At 53.3% G+C, this 17,666-nt stretch overlaps 4 protein-coding genes across 4 annotated transcripts; 3 read left to right on the top strand and 1 right to left on the bottom strand.

The window, feature by feature from the left end:
• Window positions 1-3,756: 3,756 nt before the first annotated feature.
• On the bottom strand, window positions 3,757-4,231 carry AYO20_11499 (hypothetical protein; the record flags this gene model as incomplete). Its single annotated transcript, XM_022649746.1, has 2 exons — window positions 3,757-3,969; window positions 4,079-4,231. The coding sequence occupies 2 exons, from the start codon at window positions 4,229-4,231 to the stop codon at window positions 3,757-3,759; spliced, it is 366 nt and encodes a 121-aa protein (XP_022494268.1).
• Window positions 4,232-4,582: 351 nt separating this feature from the next.
• AYO20_11500 (hypothetical protein) lies at window positions 4,583-5,897 on the top strand (the record flags this gene model as incomplete). The annotated part of the gene is made up of 2 exons (XM_022649747.1): window positions 4,583-4,621; window positions 5,370-5,897. 2 exons carry the CDS (start codon window positions 4,583-4,585, stop codon window positions 5,895-5,897), a joined length of 567 nt encoding a protein of 188 aa, XP_022494269.1.
• A 474-nt stretch (window positions 5,898-6,371) lies between these two features.
• AYO20_11501 (hypothetical protein) lies at window positions 6,372-9,945 on the top strand (the record flags this gene model as incomplete). Its single annotated transcript, XM_022649748.1, has 8 exons — window positions 6,372-6,400; window positions 6,449-6,773; window positions 6,824-7,045; window positions 8,241-8,400; window positions 8,447-8,712; window positions 8,785-9,054; window positions 9,167-9,585; window positions 9,708-9,945. The coding sequence occupies 8 exons, from the start codon at window positions 6,372-6,374 to the stop codon at window positions 9,943-9,945; spliced, it is 1,929 nt and encodes a 642-aa protein (XP_022494270.1).
• Window positions 9,946-11,857: 1,912 nt separating this feature from the next.
• Window positions 11,858-14,932, top strand: AYO20_11502 (hypothetical protein; the record flags this gene model as incomplete). Its single annotated transcript, XM_022649749.1, has 6 exons — window positions 11,858-12,387; window positions 12,453-12,732; window positions 12,793-13,045; window positions 13,209-13,626; window positions 13,689-13,769; window positions 13,855-14,932. The coding sequence occupies 6 exons, from the start codon at window positions 11,858-11,860 to the stop codon at window positions 14,930-14,932; spliced, it is 2,640 nt and encodes an 879-aa protein (XP_022494271.1).
• Window positions 14,933-17,666: the final 2,734 nt, after the last annotated feature.

Raw genomic sequence — 17,666 nt, forward strand, 5'->3', positions numbered from 1 at the left:
TCTTGTGTAGTGATTGAGAAGCAGCATGGTACGACGTAGTTATGTCAAAATGAAAGTGCTAAGGGTGGACACGGAGGGAAAGGGGTAAGTCAGGAGGTGGAATGAGATGGAGAGAGAGAGAGAGAGAGAGAGAGAGAGAGAAGAGGTTATTTTGTACTGAGGTATCACGGCGCAGCCTTGAACAGAAGAGATCGCTGTTAAGGGCGCAATTATGATATGAATTCTGAGACGAAGGAGTCTGACTAGAGTAACTACATCGGCGTGAGGAATGCGCACGCCCTCAGCCTCGTGTGGGGTAGCTAGGCGGTCAGGCCGTGATATGAGGTGCCGTTGTAACAACCGATCTGCTGAAATCCCAAAAGAATCACTGAGGTATCAAGGGAAAAAATACAACTTCTACTCTTTGACCGCCGCCAAACGCACAGGCTCATCGGTGTACAGCACCCAGAAAGCGAGACCCGAGGCCCAAAGTATCACAGTCACAGATCTAATCGATGTGGTAGCCTCAACAGGCACTGAATTGATCAAATTGCAGTACGAAGGACTATCTGAAAGGGTTGAGATTTGCATGTTGATCACGTGCCAGGGGACCAGGTCCGTGACAGCCAGCATGAGTACAGCTCTGCAAGATACTGTGCGGTGTCGGGCAGCGACAGAATGGCAGGAGCGCGAGATCTCAAACAGTGACGGCAGGAGCAGGTGGCCATGGCAGAATCCTTCAAAAGGAGCTGCCTCGCCTCACTCGCATCATGTTCTCTTCTCTTTCCTCGGACCAGTACAAAATGTCGAGAGTGAGTAACATCTTCCCTTCTAAAGGCCAGAGTGAACTGACACTTGCAACAGTCAACCCAAGCCACCATCAGATTCCTTCGATCCGCTCTCTCTTCCGCCCGCGCCCGTCTCGCCGCCCAAGAGGTCACCATTGGCAACCTGCGGGCCCAGCTTCGCGAGGCCGAGGCCGCCCTCGCCATGAGGCGGGCCGACGACGACGACCTGAACGACAACGACAACGACAACGACAACGACAACGACAACGACAACGACAACGGCAACAACAACGGCAACGGCAACGGCAACAACAACAGCAACGACACCGTCCGGGCTGCTCCCGGTTCTTTCTCTGCTCCTGCTTCTGCTCCTGTGGCGGCCACCACCTCCACCACTACCATCACTACCACCACTACCACCACCACTACAACCACCTGGTGAGTGGCAGGATCCGCCCTGACACAAAGTCGGGGGCGGGGGAGAGAGGGGGGGCGATTTCGCCTAGTGTTCGGTAGAATGTGACACCACCGAATTTGTACAAATAGAGGTCAATTCTCCTGAACATAATTCTCTTTATTCCTGCTATTCCTGATCTCGCCGTTGCCTGACCTCGCTGCCGCGGCCATTTAGGCATCCTTGCTAATCGCCTCATATACTCGGGGCATCTTCATCAAGTTCTTGTTCAGCCACTGTTGGAAAGGTTTGTCTGTTTGCAACAGGGGCCTTCAGTTCGGCATGGTCGATGATCCTATCATCGTCCGTCACGTAGTAGCGGCACGGGAGGCGTCAATGATCATGGACGCCGCCGTAAGCATTCGGCGTGGGGCCACCACCAAGGCCAACCCAGTAGCAGAGGCTTTGTATCACGGACGTGGTCCTCTGGCATCAGTCCAAGTGCCACCTGGGAACCCACCTGGGAACCCACCCTCTGGCATCGGTCCAAGTGCCTCCTGGGAATTCACCCCCATGCGCGGGATTCGTCTGCCATTTGAGAGACTGTTCACATAATAGGAATCTCAACCATTTTAAATAGTCCTTCGTACTACAATTTGTTACCCTAACCCGATGCCGAAGGTTAGCCGAATACGGAGTAACTTACCCTGCGGCACACAAAGTTCCAGGCGCGCTAGACAGATAGATTCCTCCTAATCAACCAAGTTATTCTACTCACACATTTTACATCAATCCAATGCATGTTGAGGCTATCACATCGATTACATCTGTGACTGTGAGATGGCGGTGTCTGTGTGCGTGGAAGGCGACTCCTCCCCCTCAGTTATCCTACACCGATCTCTCGATCTTTGGTTCGGTCACTCTCGTGGTATCACTCAGATACTCGTCGTCAGGACCAAAAAACCTTTTGAAGAACTTCTCACTAATTTATTGATAGGCAGGAGTGTCACAGCGCTACACATCACAAGTGTACAGCACTGATAACATGAATACGAACTCGAAGAGAGAGAATCTCTCCGAGAGTATGGTCTTTGTCAGGTGATTCGACGCTTCCCCGCTCCAGGAGAGTGGTTACACATTCGTATGTCTCGTGGTCTGACAGCCTAATGTATATATACGTTCTGGGTGAGACGCCCAGACTTTCCTGCTTCATATGAATGGGGGTACGGGCCACATATGAACCTAATGTGCTCCGCTTCAAAAGAATCTAGCTTCGAGGTCGGCTCTCTTTTTCTCCTTCGAACGGGGAGAAGTCTACGAAGCTGTTGTTGTGACCTGTTCCGAAACAGGCCTGTGGACGGCACAGTGGTGCAGGGGTATGGGTACACATTTTCAAAAAACACTTTCATGCTGGCCGCTTTGTCACTTTCCATCGAGGCGTGAACCGTCAAGACTGTGAGAAATCTCAGGCCTGCAGCTTGCACATTATCCATGCACTCGGACGCGTCCTCCGTCCTCGGCCCATAAGCCCACTCCTTTTCTTGACGAGCGCGCATCCCGGAGGACACCACAGCATTCCCGAGTCGACGGCCTCAGCAAGCAACCTGATGACAGCCTTTCCAAAGCCCTGCACGGTACTATGGAAGGATGGGGGTGGGCCTATGTACGTGTCCGCGAATGGAATGCCGAGGGTGAAGTTCACTACGTTGAGGTACGTGATCTCTCCTGTATCTGACATTACGCTCATTTCGGGAGGATCTACATCCACCCAACATGCGCCACCCCCGGTATAACATGAGCGTCAAGCACGCGGTCCGAGTGGTGGCCAGGACTGCTATGGTGACATTCAGCATAGTACTGTGTCCAAGTCCTTGTACGGTGGCAAGAACCCTTCCACCAAAAGGCATCACGTACCGCGTTCACCATGTCTGTGTTCTGTAGCGGCTGAAGGATGTGCGACCCCTGGAGTGGTGGAAGCGTTGGCGGCGGCCACACGGTGTGAGCACCACAGGGGGAACGCTAAAGCGTACGCGGCTACACACAGTATGTTAAGATCCCTCATTCTCCCGTTGTCGAAGGCTGACAAAGTATGCTGGGCGGGAGTGGACAGAGTGGTCGCCACAGTCCTGTCGGGAGTAAATTTGATGACTTCTTCAACACTCCTTATACACACGTTCTCTTCTGACGTTCAGATGCAGAAAATCATGTCTGCTACCATGTCAGTGCGTCCATCGAGGAGGTGCATATCCGGTCTCGCCTTCGTTCCAACATGGACTAGGAGACGAAACAGCGGTCCGTCTGCTCTGCGGCTCCTCGGACACGACTTTCTACCTGACTGATGACGAGATGATGTCGATGCTGGTACCGGTTGCATCGTCTCACAGCACAGTGTTTTAGCACTGGGATGAGGGCATAGCATGGTATGGCCCCGCGTTCTCTCAAGTGATTGGCTGCAAACATCTCCTGACTATGGACTTCGCTGCACAAGACTCGCCTTTCATATGGGGTCTGGGGGATCCGCACTCGCAGTGTCCAACTTCGTTTGAGGTCATTCCCTTCTTCTACACAGGGCATACAAAGCCCACGGTCGTGCTGTCAGGCCAAAGCGTGTCCAACGAGACGGGCCACGTCGACCGGAGGGTCGAAATAGAAGCACTGTGTCGAGCTGTCACCTCCCGAGACAACTTCGTCTACTGATGTCTCCCAGGATACATGGAACCAGTCTTGGTCACCCAGGGTCAGATCCGTAGGCCTACTGGTGCCGGCGAATATAGCATCAGGCCAGATGGAGTAAGATGGTGGAAGATACTGAACAATGTCGAGGGCGAAGTTCGGACATGTGAACGGCAGCACCGGGAAGTTTGTCCCAGTCAATCTCCCAACCCTGCTCGAAGGTAGCCAGAAAGGTACCTCTCACCGCGAACGTGGTCCGGTAGTTCTTTGCCGAGGCGTCGACTGCCAATCCACAACGCATCTCTGTTGAGATTGTGCGCGGGTTCACAGCCGAGGTGGACGTGGACGTGCAAATGGCACAGAGGATTCCAAAGAGCGGAACCAAGATCACGCCCATTGGAGTGAAGACGGATGTGGCCAGCTAGAGCCTCGTGTTACGCCCTCGCGGCTCTGGGACTTTGAGCAAGTACGACTATTCTCTTGGTTGGGCCTCTGGAGTGTAATGGCCTTTTCATATGTCTGTCAACCCCTGCACTTTGAGAAAGTCTTTCCTCTTCAAAACGTGGAACTCGCGAACATAGAGCAACGGCCTTGACGCTCCGCGCACATGTATGAGTTATGGAACTACTTTTAGAAGAAGCTCCAGCAAAGGACGGTGTGGCAGTTTACAGATACGTTGAAAGTCGGCTCTAGTGCACTGTGCCAGGATCTAGATATGGATGGTTATGTTCGCTAATACTAGTCCAATATGGATGCGCCGGGACCCAGAGACGCCAGAGCTGGCCAGGTATGACTATATATGGTTAGAGATGTCTGATTATATTGATAAGCTGGTTATGGGAACAGTGGCAAACTAAAGACTTAATAGTGATCGGAGGAGAGTTTCACCCCAGCAATATTTTCCCCCGATGTCCAATCCTATTCTGCTCTTCAGAGCTATTCTCCCACCCCTACCGCGTATCCAAACACTCCATGTGGAAATGCTCCCGTTAATTGTTCGGCTAGATATCCTCCTGGGCAAGGATTGATGCCTCCTGAACGTTCTGATAAAGCCGAAGACCGTAACTAAGAGGATATTGTCACCATTGGGAGTAGCGACTGTGCCGCCATCACGGATGAATGTAGGCTTTGTCGAGCGGAGCTTCTCGCTATTCGGATCATTGGGTTCGTCAAGCATGTCAACTGTACCACGGGTTTCCCTCAACTATCTTATCCTGTTGAGCGAAGCGAAACAGTATATCAGGGGCAAGAATTTCCAAATATCCGCCGATTTGGTTGGTCGGAACAGGTTCACGCAGTCCGAATGGTCACCATTGCTGTTACAGTGGTACAGTCACGTGTCTGCGCAGCCTGATCGGCTTGTCGCACAACAACAACCCCTTTGACATGTAAAAACAATCCTGTTGAGATCTCTGTTCACGTCTCTATTCATGTCTCCACGCCTAGATTATATCAAACTGACCGAATCAGTCTCTTTACTACCTTTGTTTAACAACTCGAGACGTTTGCAGAGCCTGACCCATTGATGTCTGCAGGAACGCCTCCTGAGATACCTCCTCAAATACCTCCTCAAATGCCTCCTCAAATGCCTCCGGAAATACCTCACATACCTCCTCACATACCTCCTTACATACCTCCTCAAATGCTTCCTCAAATGCCTCCGGAAATATGTGAACGGCTTCCGGTCTGCCTCGGAAACTCCGATTGTCACAAAGTATGCACCAAGTGCGATCAACCAAGACCTAGAGAAAGCTTTACGTCTCTGCGTCTTGGTGGCAAGGAGACGAAGGAGTGTATTAAGTGCCGTGAAAAACAGCGAAAGCCTCCAATACCTCCGGCGGAAAACTCCGATGATCACAAAATATGCGCCAAGTGCCGTCAATCAAGACCTAGAGAAAGCTTTACACCTGTGCGTCGTGGTGAAAAGGAGACGAAGCAGTGTATTAAGTGCCGTAAAAGAAAACAAAGGCCTCCAACACCTCCGGAAATGCGTCCCCAAATACCTCCTCGAATACGTCCGGAAATACCTCCTCAAATACCTTCTGGAATATCTCTTGAAATAGATGAATGGCTTTCGCTCCACCTCGGAAACTGCGGTTGTCACAAAATATGCACTCGGTGCCATCAACCAAGACCTAGAGAAAGCTTTACGTCTGTGATTCGTGGTGGCAAGGAGACGGCCATGTGTGTTGAGTGCCGTAAACCAAAAACGCAAGTGCACAGTGCTGCACAGGTGCCATTGTCCAGCCCAATCCAACCTCCACGTCCTCCTTCAGGAGAGCCTACAAATGCTCCAAGGGTCAGGCAGCATGAATCTGCGTTCTTGCGTCTTGTCCTAAACCCTCAGGATACTCCTGCTCAGGCTGAGGCCAGCAAACAACAAGCTGCGATCTCCAGAGAGCATCGAGCTCGACCCCGTGCAGGCGAGGAGACATCTCCAACGCCAGGGTTGTCTCAGTTAGCCGGCCAGTCAACAGAGAGCCCGGTGCGGCGTGTCTCAGTTCCCGGATCCTCACAACGGTCCCAATCATGGATTCATGATTCTCCAAGTTCTGTTTTCGGCCAGGTGAGTCCTTCACAGCGAGCGTCATCTATATAGCTTGACAATATCCAGATGCCTGATCCAACCCCGAATCCCTACGATCCTGATCATCCTGCCCCAACCGAGCGAGAACGCCCTGAAGCCAGACAAGATGGAGGAATACTACCGGTGCCCAGAGCGATGGCCTGACATGAAGTTGAACCATGACTGTGTTTGCGCCCGTTGCATCCGCGTTGACAGCATTGGCCCCAACAGGCGAGAGAGGATCACAGATCCGTTCCTCTATAGCCGTGAGAATAGCAGGGATCCTGGAGCTCTCGATCATGGTCTTCTCCCGCTCGCACAGATCGAAGAGATGTTGATCGCTCGTGTCCATGTCTTCATTGAGATCCGCCCGGTCCGTGGAGTGCAATTTCGCTATCGAGGCCACATCGTGAACTTCCTCAGGGACACTTTCGTGCCCGTCGCTTTGTCGTCGCCAGATGGCTCGAGTTCCTCCGTCAACACCATCCTGGCTACAGAGACATCGAGGTCAGCACTGTCAACCTGTATACGTTGCCTGAGGATGCACCTGTTGGCGATCGCCTTCTAGTTCAGGAGCTTGAGGCAGAGATGGAGCAGGATCATGACAATCAGGACGTTACAGATGTTGCAGACGAGGACGAAGGGGTAGGCACATCGGTTGTTCCTGATCCCAGTGCCACTGAGGCTGAGACTCAAAGGCTGCACAATCAGATCAGGCCAGCACAGCGCCATTGAACGATCCCCTCTCTCCGTCACACGCCGCTCTCCAAGTTCCACAGGATACAGCGAATGCTGTCTTGGGCCTTTCCCAGTCTCTTTCCAAGTGGTGATGCTGAGTTTGTAACACCCCGTTCGCGAACAGTCGGCTATGTTGACATGGTCAAACACCTCCTGAAGCATCCTCGGTTCCGTTACATGGTATCGAACAGCATAGTGAGGAGTCAGGTCGACACCCGAGCGAGCTTCTTTGTGAAAAGATCTCTAGATGCTACGGCGGAGATGACGATCGACGATCTCCGTGCCGCCTTGGAAGCGGATTTTCACGACGTACAAGCACTTATTAATTCGATTGCGCGTTATTCTGGGAGTTTACAGGGTTCTCGGCTCTTTTAGGGTGGTCGTCGCAAGCAATTGGAGGGCTTTGCTAAGAACCTCGGGTCTCCGCATATATTCATTATGCTGTCTGCCGCGGACTATCACTGGGATTCTCTCATGAGACACTTTGTTGGAAAGGATTCGAATCGCTCGGCGGAATGTTCGTGACAATCTATTGATCATTGCATGGTAGTTCCACGTTAGATACAACGCTTTCGAGAACAGTATCTTGGATAAGAAGTTCAACATCAAGGACATGTGGAATCGTTATGAATGGCAGGCCCGCGGTTCCACTCCCTCTCACGGCATCCACTGGATGTAAGGCGGGCCAAATCCAGACATGGATGTAATATCAACCTGTTTGGTCCACTCGTTGATTTCTGGGCCCGTCACGTTACAGCCCTTAATGTTGACGAACGGTTCCGGCCTGAACGGCAGGATGAATCACCTCTGTCCCCCCTGCCAGGGGAGGAATACAACGAACTCAGAGGGTTGATGGCGGCTAACCGAGCATAGAGACATCAATGTACAGAGATATACTGTCTCTGCAAGGACAAGGCTACTAGTAATCACATCTGCCGTTTCCATTTCCTAGCACAGAGTCCTGAAATCCCAGTTATTGGGAAGACACCAAGGAGCACTTGCTACCGTTTCACGTTTGTCCGCAACGATCCTCGCCTGGATGATTCCAGCCGCGTGATTGCGATGTCCTGGCGCGCAAACACGGACATCCGGCCCTGCACAGGGTCTCGCGCCGTCTTTGATTACGTTAGGAAGCAGAACCAAAATCGGAGACGTACCAGCAGGTAATGCGACAGATCCTGCCTCATCTGAGCACTGGAAAGCCTCTATTATCGCTGGTGTCAAAGACCATGCATGGATCGGCTCATTGGAGAGAGGGATGGGTATGCCCAAGAGGTGTGTCACATTCTACTCGGTCTTCCTCTCCAGATGGGGGCACTCCGGATGTCCAGAATGTCGATTGCCGTCCTGAAGAACAGCAATCAACACGCTACCAACTGGAAGATGGCGGCGAGACAATCAGCGCCGGCCAGTTGCCGCCGCAGAACCCAAACTGCGACCTGAGCACCTGGACAATCTCAAGTACCTCGACTTCCTCCGGCTGTACAACTTCCGTTGCTCCGCAGAGGAGATCAAAGCGTCGACCGTTTGCAGAACCTCGAGTTCTGAACTACTTTCCTCGCCATAAGCAGGAGGTAAGCTCGGAGGATTACGCCAGGGTGAAGTTAATGCTTCATGTCCCATTCCGCGATACCGATGAATTACAGAGGCTGGACATCGACGATGGCTTTGAGACCTTTACTGAGGCCTGGGATTACTGGAATTCAACCCGTCCTGGCACTCTCAGCTCTGATTTCATGGAGGAACTTCCTCCGGAGCCTGCGGATGATGGTCTCGAGGATCTGAATGTTGATGATAATGCCAATGTTGAAGGGTCCTCCTTAAAACTCCCCCATCGAGATGATGGTGTCCGTGAAGAGGATCCAGAGGGATTAGGAGACTGCGACTGCGATCGCCACTACGATCGGACACCTCATGTTGGCCATTATACCTTTCCAGACGAATACTGGAAACAGTTGAAGATTAATCAATCCTGCCAGTCTCGAAGTCTATTCATCTGCGGATCCAAACGCCCTGGAGGCTAAACAGAGACAGCTTTATGACCATTTAATCACCCACTATCAGCTTGAACTTGCTGGGCTCCAAAACAAACTGCTCCTTGTCAATCTCGATGGCAAGACCGGAACAGGAAAATCACACGTTATCATGCTGATTTCGGCCACACTAGAAGAGATGGCTAGGTGCCATGGAAAGGCCAGTCCAGTTACGCGTGTGGCATCCACTGGCGTTGCCGCCCCCGCGATCAGTGGGCGAACACTGCATGTTCAGGTTAAGTTGTCTGTCAAGTTTGTCAAGGGCTACGAAGCGCTCAGCATCCCAAACCTGACGGCGTTACAGAGCGGCGAACTCCGCCATGTTCGGGATCTCATCATTGACGAAAATTCCATGATTCCACCAAGGATATTGACCTGGATTAACCAGCGATTTCTGGCAACTCCCTGCCGCTGGTATGAGGTCCCTTTACTATATTGGTCAAACGCTTAATCCTGAGGAAATTGCTGCCAGGAGCCTTTACAGGCGTTGTGACAAGACTATTGAGCTTGATGTTGTCCTGCGCCGGCGTGGTCAGGATGCCGATCGAATCAGTTGCTTTTCGTGATGCCCTTGATGCTTTACGTGAGGACAAAGTCACAATCGACGACTGGAGGCTTCTGAGTTCGTGTGTCCAGGCTCTCGTGCCGTCTGAAATCCCAGCGTTTGATGATGTCTCACGGATTTACGGCAAGAAGACGAGGGTTGCTCAATGGAATCATGACCGTTTGCGTGATCTACAGGCCCCCATCATCATCGCGCTTGCGTCCCATTAATTCAGTGCCACTGCAAAGGCCATGGATACATCCTCGGGGGAGGCTGGCAACCGTCATGTCTCGCTTGCGCTCACGATCGGGAGCCGTGCGATGCTTACAGAGAACACCTGGATTGAGCGGGGTCTCGTGAATGGCGCGTCAGGCACTGTGAGGGACATTGTGTGGAAGTCTGGTGCTGACTGATAGGCACGGGAAGCCCCAGTTGCTGTTCTGGTGTGCCTTGACCACGACAGCGGACCTACCTTCGCTACTGAAGACTATGGAGAGACCTTGATCCCTATCTTTCGGTCCGGGCGGAGGTTCTATCGTGGTGCCGTGATGTGTGAGCAGCTCGAACAGAGTTTCCGATCACGAGTGCTTAAACCATCACGGTTCACAAGGTACAGGGCATCACAGTGAGCAAAGCAATTGTGGATGTCTCAGAGAAGGACTTGGTCCAAGGGCTCACATATGTGACACTGCACACTCAGCTCAGGCCGCCAGCTAAGGAGTCAGGCTGAAAGCCAAGCCGCTGGCTTATCGCATGGATATAGCAGGGGAGATTACATCTGTCAACCTCGAAGCCTTCTTCAAGCGTTGACATCTCTATCTATAGGCTAGTTATTCTATCATTATCGATCCCGTAGTACACACATTCACCCTTCAGTTAGGTAACTGGTCTGATAGTCCAAGGGTTCACATACGTGGCAGTGTCGCGTGTCAAAACCCTGCGCGGTATTTTTGCAGATATACAGAGTTAGTTTCCGCAAATGCTGCCAAGGACCAGCCATCAAGATGTGGTCAGTGGTGGTCTTCTTTGCATATTGAGAGTACCGAGACGGACCATCACTGTGGGCGATGCTCCAAGCCACTGGAGAAAGATCTCTTGCGCCGCACCAAAACAGGATGAGAAAATGTGGTTCTAGACCACCATTGCACTCATACACGGGCCCTGAGTGATGCAATACCGAGCCGCCCAATGCTGAGTAGCGGAATCCCGATGCTGCACAGGGCGCGAAAGTAGGTCAAGTGACTAGTGCGCCCACGCCCTTCTTGACGCAATCGTGCTGGCGCCCATGATGTTCCAGACCCGAAATACGGTCCGTGCACGGTCACGCAGGCAGCCGCCAGCGCATGGAGGACGCCCGGGAATGGAACGTGGCAGGGAACCGACGCGTGACTCACCCAAAGGGCAATTGGGCGCTTGGGCGATTGGTTCAAACGAGTCAGCTGGATAAACGTGGTATGGGGTCGGTGCACCAGTGCGCTCGCCCGAGTAGAGTGACAGCCAATGCCCCCCGGGCGGCCTCACGCCAAGTGACACGGTGTCTCTGTGATACCCCAGCCTCCTTTCAGAGTGTAACAGAAGCCCGTGGAGGCTGTGAGAGAGGTCGATGGAAGGCATGAACCAAGACTAGATAGCTATGGCATCTATGGACAGAGACTCGAAGCCTTGAAAAGGGTCAAGGCGTCGATCCTCTTCAAGGCTTCGAGGAGCGTGAGGGGCACACCGCTACTTATCCGTCCCCTTCGGGCACGTGCGGTCCTTGGCTAGTTGACCCTATTTGCCCTGTTTAGGCGCTGTGAGATAACACAGAGACCTTGGACCAACATGTGGCTGGAGAATACGACGCATCTGATAGGTAGAAACTTTTGGCCTCAACCTGAGTGGTTGAAAAGACCCACAGGTACTAGCGGACACCGAAGGGCACGGACTGAAGTGGACAAAGGATGATGCCTCATGGACAGCACAAACCAGCGCGCTAGTACAAAACAGGCATAGTCAGGATGCCTTCCTCAGTTTCAGCTGACTCCAGCTGGCTTGGCATCCACCGCCCGTAATGTGAGCCTTGACCGCCCATTCCATTTCCTTCATCTCTGAGGGCGAGAGCCTCGTCGACAACACTCCTCCCCCCCCGAATCGTCTTTGAACATGGCAGCCCTCGAACAACCATTGTCCTTCTTCGACGCCTTCGACCTGTTGGCGGACGCCATACCAGATGCAACGCCGGAGACGTTGCAATATCTCCTCGCCGAAAACCAAGGCGAATGGACCAAGCCTTGGTTGAATGAGCTGGCCGAACAGCTCAACCGGCGGTTTGAAAGAGTGAGGAGGAGACAAGAGCGGAGGGCCCCGAAGCGGCCAAGACACGGCGCCGAAGAGGAGGACGCCGAAGAGACGGACGCCGAAGTGGAGGAAAGGCCTGCGAAGAACGTAAGGCGGCGACAGCGGGAAGAGGTCGTACTGGAAGACGACGACGAAGTCTCTCCCCCGCCCGAGGACGCCCACGTCAACATTGACGACGCTGTGGCGGCAGACGATGTTCCTGCGGGTGATGTCGCGGCAGAGGCCGCTCCAGACAACGACCCAGAAGACCCAGAAGGGGCAGAAGACAGAGTGATCAAGCACTATCAAGGCCAAAGCCTCCTTGAGAAGCGCAGCCAATATCAGCAAAAAAGAGAGTATGTACCGTCGGTTACTTGTCGAGGAAGCGATGAGAAGTGCTAACCATGGATGCCTCTTACAGTGGCAAGGCTCTGCAGAAAGCTTTCAAGGAAATATACGACATCACGCCCATGAGGATCGGCAAATCAATGACAGGAAAGACAATTTTTGAAGTCTTCGTCGAGCTGTACGAATGGGCCGAAGATGATGCAAAGCGATCGTTGCTCCCCAAACTGCGAGCAAGTCACGATGCCGACAAGGCTCTGACGATAGGTCCAAGGGTCCAAGACGAGATTGACGCTGTCAAGAGGTACCTTCTGAAGATTTATGACGACGAAGCCCAAAGTGTTCAAGGTATGTGGGTGGCGCCTTATTAGTATGTCGATGGAGTGCGAGATGACTGACACACGTTCCCGACGCAGAATCAGTTGATACAGCAGACGGGCCAGAAGAAGAGAGAGACCCATACGGCCGAGAAGAAGGAGAAGAAGAAGAAGAAGAAGAAGCGAGAGACCCATATGGCCAAGAAGAACCAGAAGAAGAAGCGAGAGACCCATACGGCCAAGAAGAAGAAGAAGAAGCGAGAGATCCATACGGCCATGAAGAAGAAGAAGAAGAAGCCAGAGAAGCAGACGCCCCTGACCAACCAGCCCAGGAAGGCCCCATCTTTTCATGGTATGTTCTCAACTCCAGCGTGAGAATTCCCATGTCAGGGTCTAACAGTTCAGTGTCATTTGCATGGATGATTTCCAGAAGAAAGAGGTCGTCTGTTGTCAGGCCCAAGAGCAACACGCCTTTTGCCACTCGTGCTTCCTCCATACGGCTCGTCGGGATTTAGGGGCACGAGTCAAATGCGGGGGTTTTCAGTGTCCTGAGGTATTTTCGGCGGAACAGTTCGGCTTTCTCAACCAAAGAACGCTCGACGGCAAGGATAACCCGGCGTACGATCCCGAGGCCTATGAGAGATTGGCGGATAACGACGTCGGGGCGGTCGAGGGCCTCGAAGCCTGCCCTTTTTGCCCATATCTCGCCGACTACACACAGCTTCCGGACCAGGACGCTCATCCGATATTCTACTGTGAGAATCCAGAGTGTTCGAAGATCAGCTGCCGAAAGTGTCGCAAGTTGTGGCATGAGGACCAGACGTGTGACGAGGCCCAGAGGATGACGTTGGATCCGGACAGGCAGAAGCAGGCGGAACAGCTGAAGAAGATGCTGGACGACGCCATGTCGGCCGCCGTGATTCGGACTTGCAAGTGAGTTGATGGCACACCCCATGACCGAAAAATGATGGACAGCTGACAGGTCCCACCTCTAGTGAATGCGGTATTCCCCTGGAGCTTCAGGATGGGTGCAACAAGGTCGTTTGCACCAATAACAGATGCTTCAACTATCAATGGTAAGGAGACTCTTCCCGGCATAACCTCTTCTTTCCTCAAGCCTGGCCTGCTGCAATCTTCCGAACTAACGCGCTTGATACGCAGCTACTATTGTGGCGAGACCATCATCCCGCGTGACTATCAAGCAGAACTGCGGGTGACAGACTATCGACGGTGGTCAGGACTGGTTCTTCCCATTGCCTATGGGCATTTCGCTCCGGTCGACGAGTCGGGGGTCTTTCCCATTCGAGGGAAATGCCCCAAGTATAGCAACGTGGGACAACTTCACTGCTTCAACCGGGCCCTGGCCATCACGAAAAAGAAGTTTGAGATCAATCGGCTTCCCAACGTCTTCAAAGATGAGCTACTGAAGATCCTCGCTGAACTCTGGGATGCGGAAGAAATTACATGGACGAGCGAAATGAGGGACGCGGGGAAAATTGGCCATCCTGCTCCGTGGCAGCAACCAGTGGCCTGGTTGGCGGCCCTTGGTCAACCCGCACCCCCCCGACAACCCGCACAGCCGCCACCCGGCAACGACAGGGGCGGGGAAGACAGAAGGGGGCAAGGCGGAGGCGGACAGCGGCAACTACCGCGCGTGGAGCCCAACCAGGCACGGATACATCAGCAGCAACTGCAGCAACTGCAGCACCTGCAGCGCCAGCAGCGCCAGCAGGAGCACTTCCAGCGCCAGCAGGAGCAACAGCAGCGCCAGCAGGAGCACTTCCAGCGCCAGCAGGAGCAACAGCAGCGCCAGCAGGAGCACTTCCAGCGCCAGCAGGAGCACCACCAGCGCCAGCAGCAGCTCCGGCAGCACCAGCAGCGCCGAAACACTCTCCCACCGCTGCCTCCGAATAGCGAACAGCAAATTGCTGCTGCGCGGGATGACATGCTACGGCGATTCTACCAGAATCCTGTCGACCAATTGCCTGCGCAGCTCCCGCCGTTGCAAAGGCCCCAGAATGACAACGACAATATGGGGGATGCCAATGAGTGGGATGGTTTCTGGCGTCCACAACAGCTGCTCCGGCCATTCTTACAGCAGCCGGCGCCCGTGGCAAATCGGTTGCAAAACCAGATGCGCGCACCCGCCCCCGCCCGCGCCAACGCGCGCGCCAACGCGGATCCGGGTGACGACCCGGATCTGCCTCTTATAGAGGCTTTTGACGACTTCATTGCGTAAGGTAGAAATTGGAATTCCAACAGTTAGATTTGTCAGCGCTCGCTGTACTTGCCTCGAAATGCTGTTGCCTAGACTGCGTTTCATTTCCTTTGTGCTCCGCACTAACTCGTTCTACTCTCCTCCGCTACACCGACACGCTCGGTCTACTTACCCCCAATGTCGAAATGCTGCTGCCTAGACTGCGTTTCAAGCTATCAGTGCCCCGCCATAGAAATGCGCTGCGTGCCACGCCCTGTACGCTCCGCACTAGCTCAGTCTACTAAACCTTCAACGTCGCAATGCTGTTGCCTAGACTACGTCTCGAGCAACCCATACTCCGCCGTACAACCTTCTAATCACGCATTAATTAATGCTGCCGCCTGCGTTGCGTTTCACTCCCTTTATGCTCTGCACTAACTCGTTCGACTTTCCTCCGCTGCACAGCACCGATCGACACGCTCGGCCCCCCAACGTCGAATTGCTGCTGTTCTTTTTTACCCACCATTTTAGGGCAGCTGGTTGGATGGTGTCCGTTGGTCTTCCACAGAGTCTGATTAATTTCCGGGAAGCAGCAACACGTGTTGCGCGGAGGAGCGTGGTTGTCGGTGGACGGTGGGAAGTTCTTTTTTTTCTTTCTTTTACGTTGAAAGGATTTCTTGATGCTTTAAGCTGTAGTCACACGGCGAGGTCGTGGAGGACACAAGGACAGTTATGGCAGAAAAGTCTGTGGTAAGTAATCCACAGCATGAAGCACCCTCAAACCCAACTCTTGCTGCCCTGGGTCGCTCGCCAGCTCGACCTGTGTACGAGCGTGGAGGAAATACAAGTATCTGACTGTGGTGTTGCCCCGATTGTGTTGTTTCCATGTCCAGCGTGTCTGCTATCTCAAGCCTCTACTAATATAGGTTACTGCCCATCGCTTCTGGTTAACCTCCCATCCAGTCTCGGGCAGTGATGCCCGCCTGATTTTTATGTGGGGTTGCTCCAGCTGGCCCCTCTCGGGCACTTCTGGATGTGTCATGGCGAGAATACACGTCGGCGTTGTCGTCTTGCTTTGGCACGGCGACGTCGAATATCGCCCTTGGACGCGTGGACTGGTCTTTTCTCGGCGGCAAAAAATGACACCTTCTCGAGCTAGACGGCCTCATGTGATCGGCATGACTGGTCCCACAATGGTCTGTCGTAGTCGTGGAGGAGGCTAGAGAGATTCCGAGACGGCGAGACCCAGTAGAGTTTTCTTGGATCCGATGCACCGAAGATGTGACGCGGCTTAACGGCCGGCGCGCGTACTCCGGTGATCCTCGATCTACCCGGGACCTTCTGTGTAGGCCGGCAAGTCCTCGACAATAGTTCCAGCCAATAGGACGAGATAACGGCCGTCGTTAGGTTTCTCGTTATCCTCTGGATCTTATTCCGAAGTGGAAAAGCCCCACATAGCCATCATGTTCCCTGTCATGAATGACTGAAGGGCTATAGGCGAAGCCGTACCTCCTACGGTTTGCCAAGACCTCCGAGGATTGTCCGAGGTCTCCTGACATTACCCGAGGTCCAACCAAGAGTGACACCCCTATATAGATAGCGTGCGACCCGCATGAGGGAGGCCTCCTTCTGCCATGCTTTGAGTCGCTACACGGCTCGAAGTCAAGGAATACCCAACACACTGGATTACCTCTTCTATTCACTTAGTCTGCCTACTTCCTAGCCCATTCCTCACATTCCCCGTCAGGGCTCAAACAGGTCTCGAAGACGACAGATAGACCGCCTCATTCGAAAGCCCGTTTCCACCAGCTGCCCAACACGGACGAGTATATATCCTAGAAGCCGGCGGGACTCCCTATCCCAGAGCCAATCGACAATAGTCACAGCTCCGCCCTTCAGGATTCCTAGGTACTGTATATTGGCGTCCTTACGGCCCCGAGGGAATAAGTACGACCACCAGGCCGAAAGCGGCGTTACGAGGAGTCGGAGTAGATTCCCGTCTTTGCTAGAACGAGGCTAGCCCTATCAAGCGAAATATACCAAGAGTCCTAAACGGTGTTGGAGTCGTCGCCCTAGATCCATTGCGAAAAGGCCGTGGCGGACCCCTTGCCATGCCGTGCAGTTCATGGTGTGTGGTGTGTCAAGAGACCTTCCCCTATACACAAAACGTCGGCTTCACATTGGCCGAGCAGGCGGGGGAAAAGAAGGGGGAAAATGGGCCTCATTGTCCGGATTTGAAAACTGGAAGGATCATCGCCACGGAACCAGATTAGTCTCGGCCATGGAAAACGGCATCCACCTCGTTGATTTGAAGGATCATCGGACTTTTTCCAATTGATAAGAAGCAGCCATCCTTTTGCCCACAACAAGCCGCTGCACTAATCATGGGTAGATGAGGCAGACGGTCTGGAGGTGACCATTCTTCGGCTTGGCAGCTCTGTGTTGTCCAAGGAGGATCTCCGTTGGCCCAAACACCCTGTTTGTTGTTGTAGGGCAGAGGTTCCCCCCAGTGTCGACAACCCCCCAGTTCTGGGGGTAGGATGAGGAGCAGGTAGGGACAGCAGATCGGGGAGGATGAGGACGTTGTACGAGCAGAGAGGACAGAGCAGTCCCGCGGAAAGTCAAGGTACATTTCAAAAGTCGGTGAAGTTGAACTGCACCCTCGTTGAATATACAGGCTCATGGAGAAACACCAGGGCGCAAGACAAACTCTTATGGACTAATCAACCGAAAGGCTCCAAGTGCTTTCCACCGCTCAATGGGCAAACGACGAACC

Source organism: Fonsecaea nubica (assembly GCF_001646965.1).
Source record: "Fonsecaea nubica strain CBS 269.64 chromosome Unknown Scaff160, whole genome shotgun sequence".
Lineage (NCBI taxonomy): Eukaryota > Fungi > Ascomycota > Eurotiomycetes > Chaetothyriales > Herpotrichiellaceae > Fonsecaea > Fonsecaea nubica.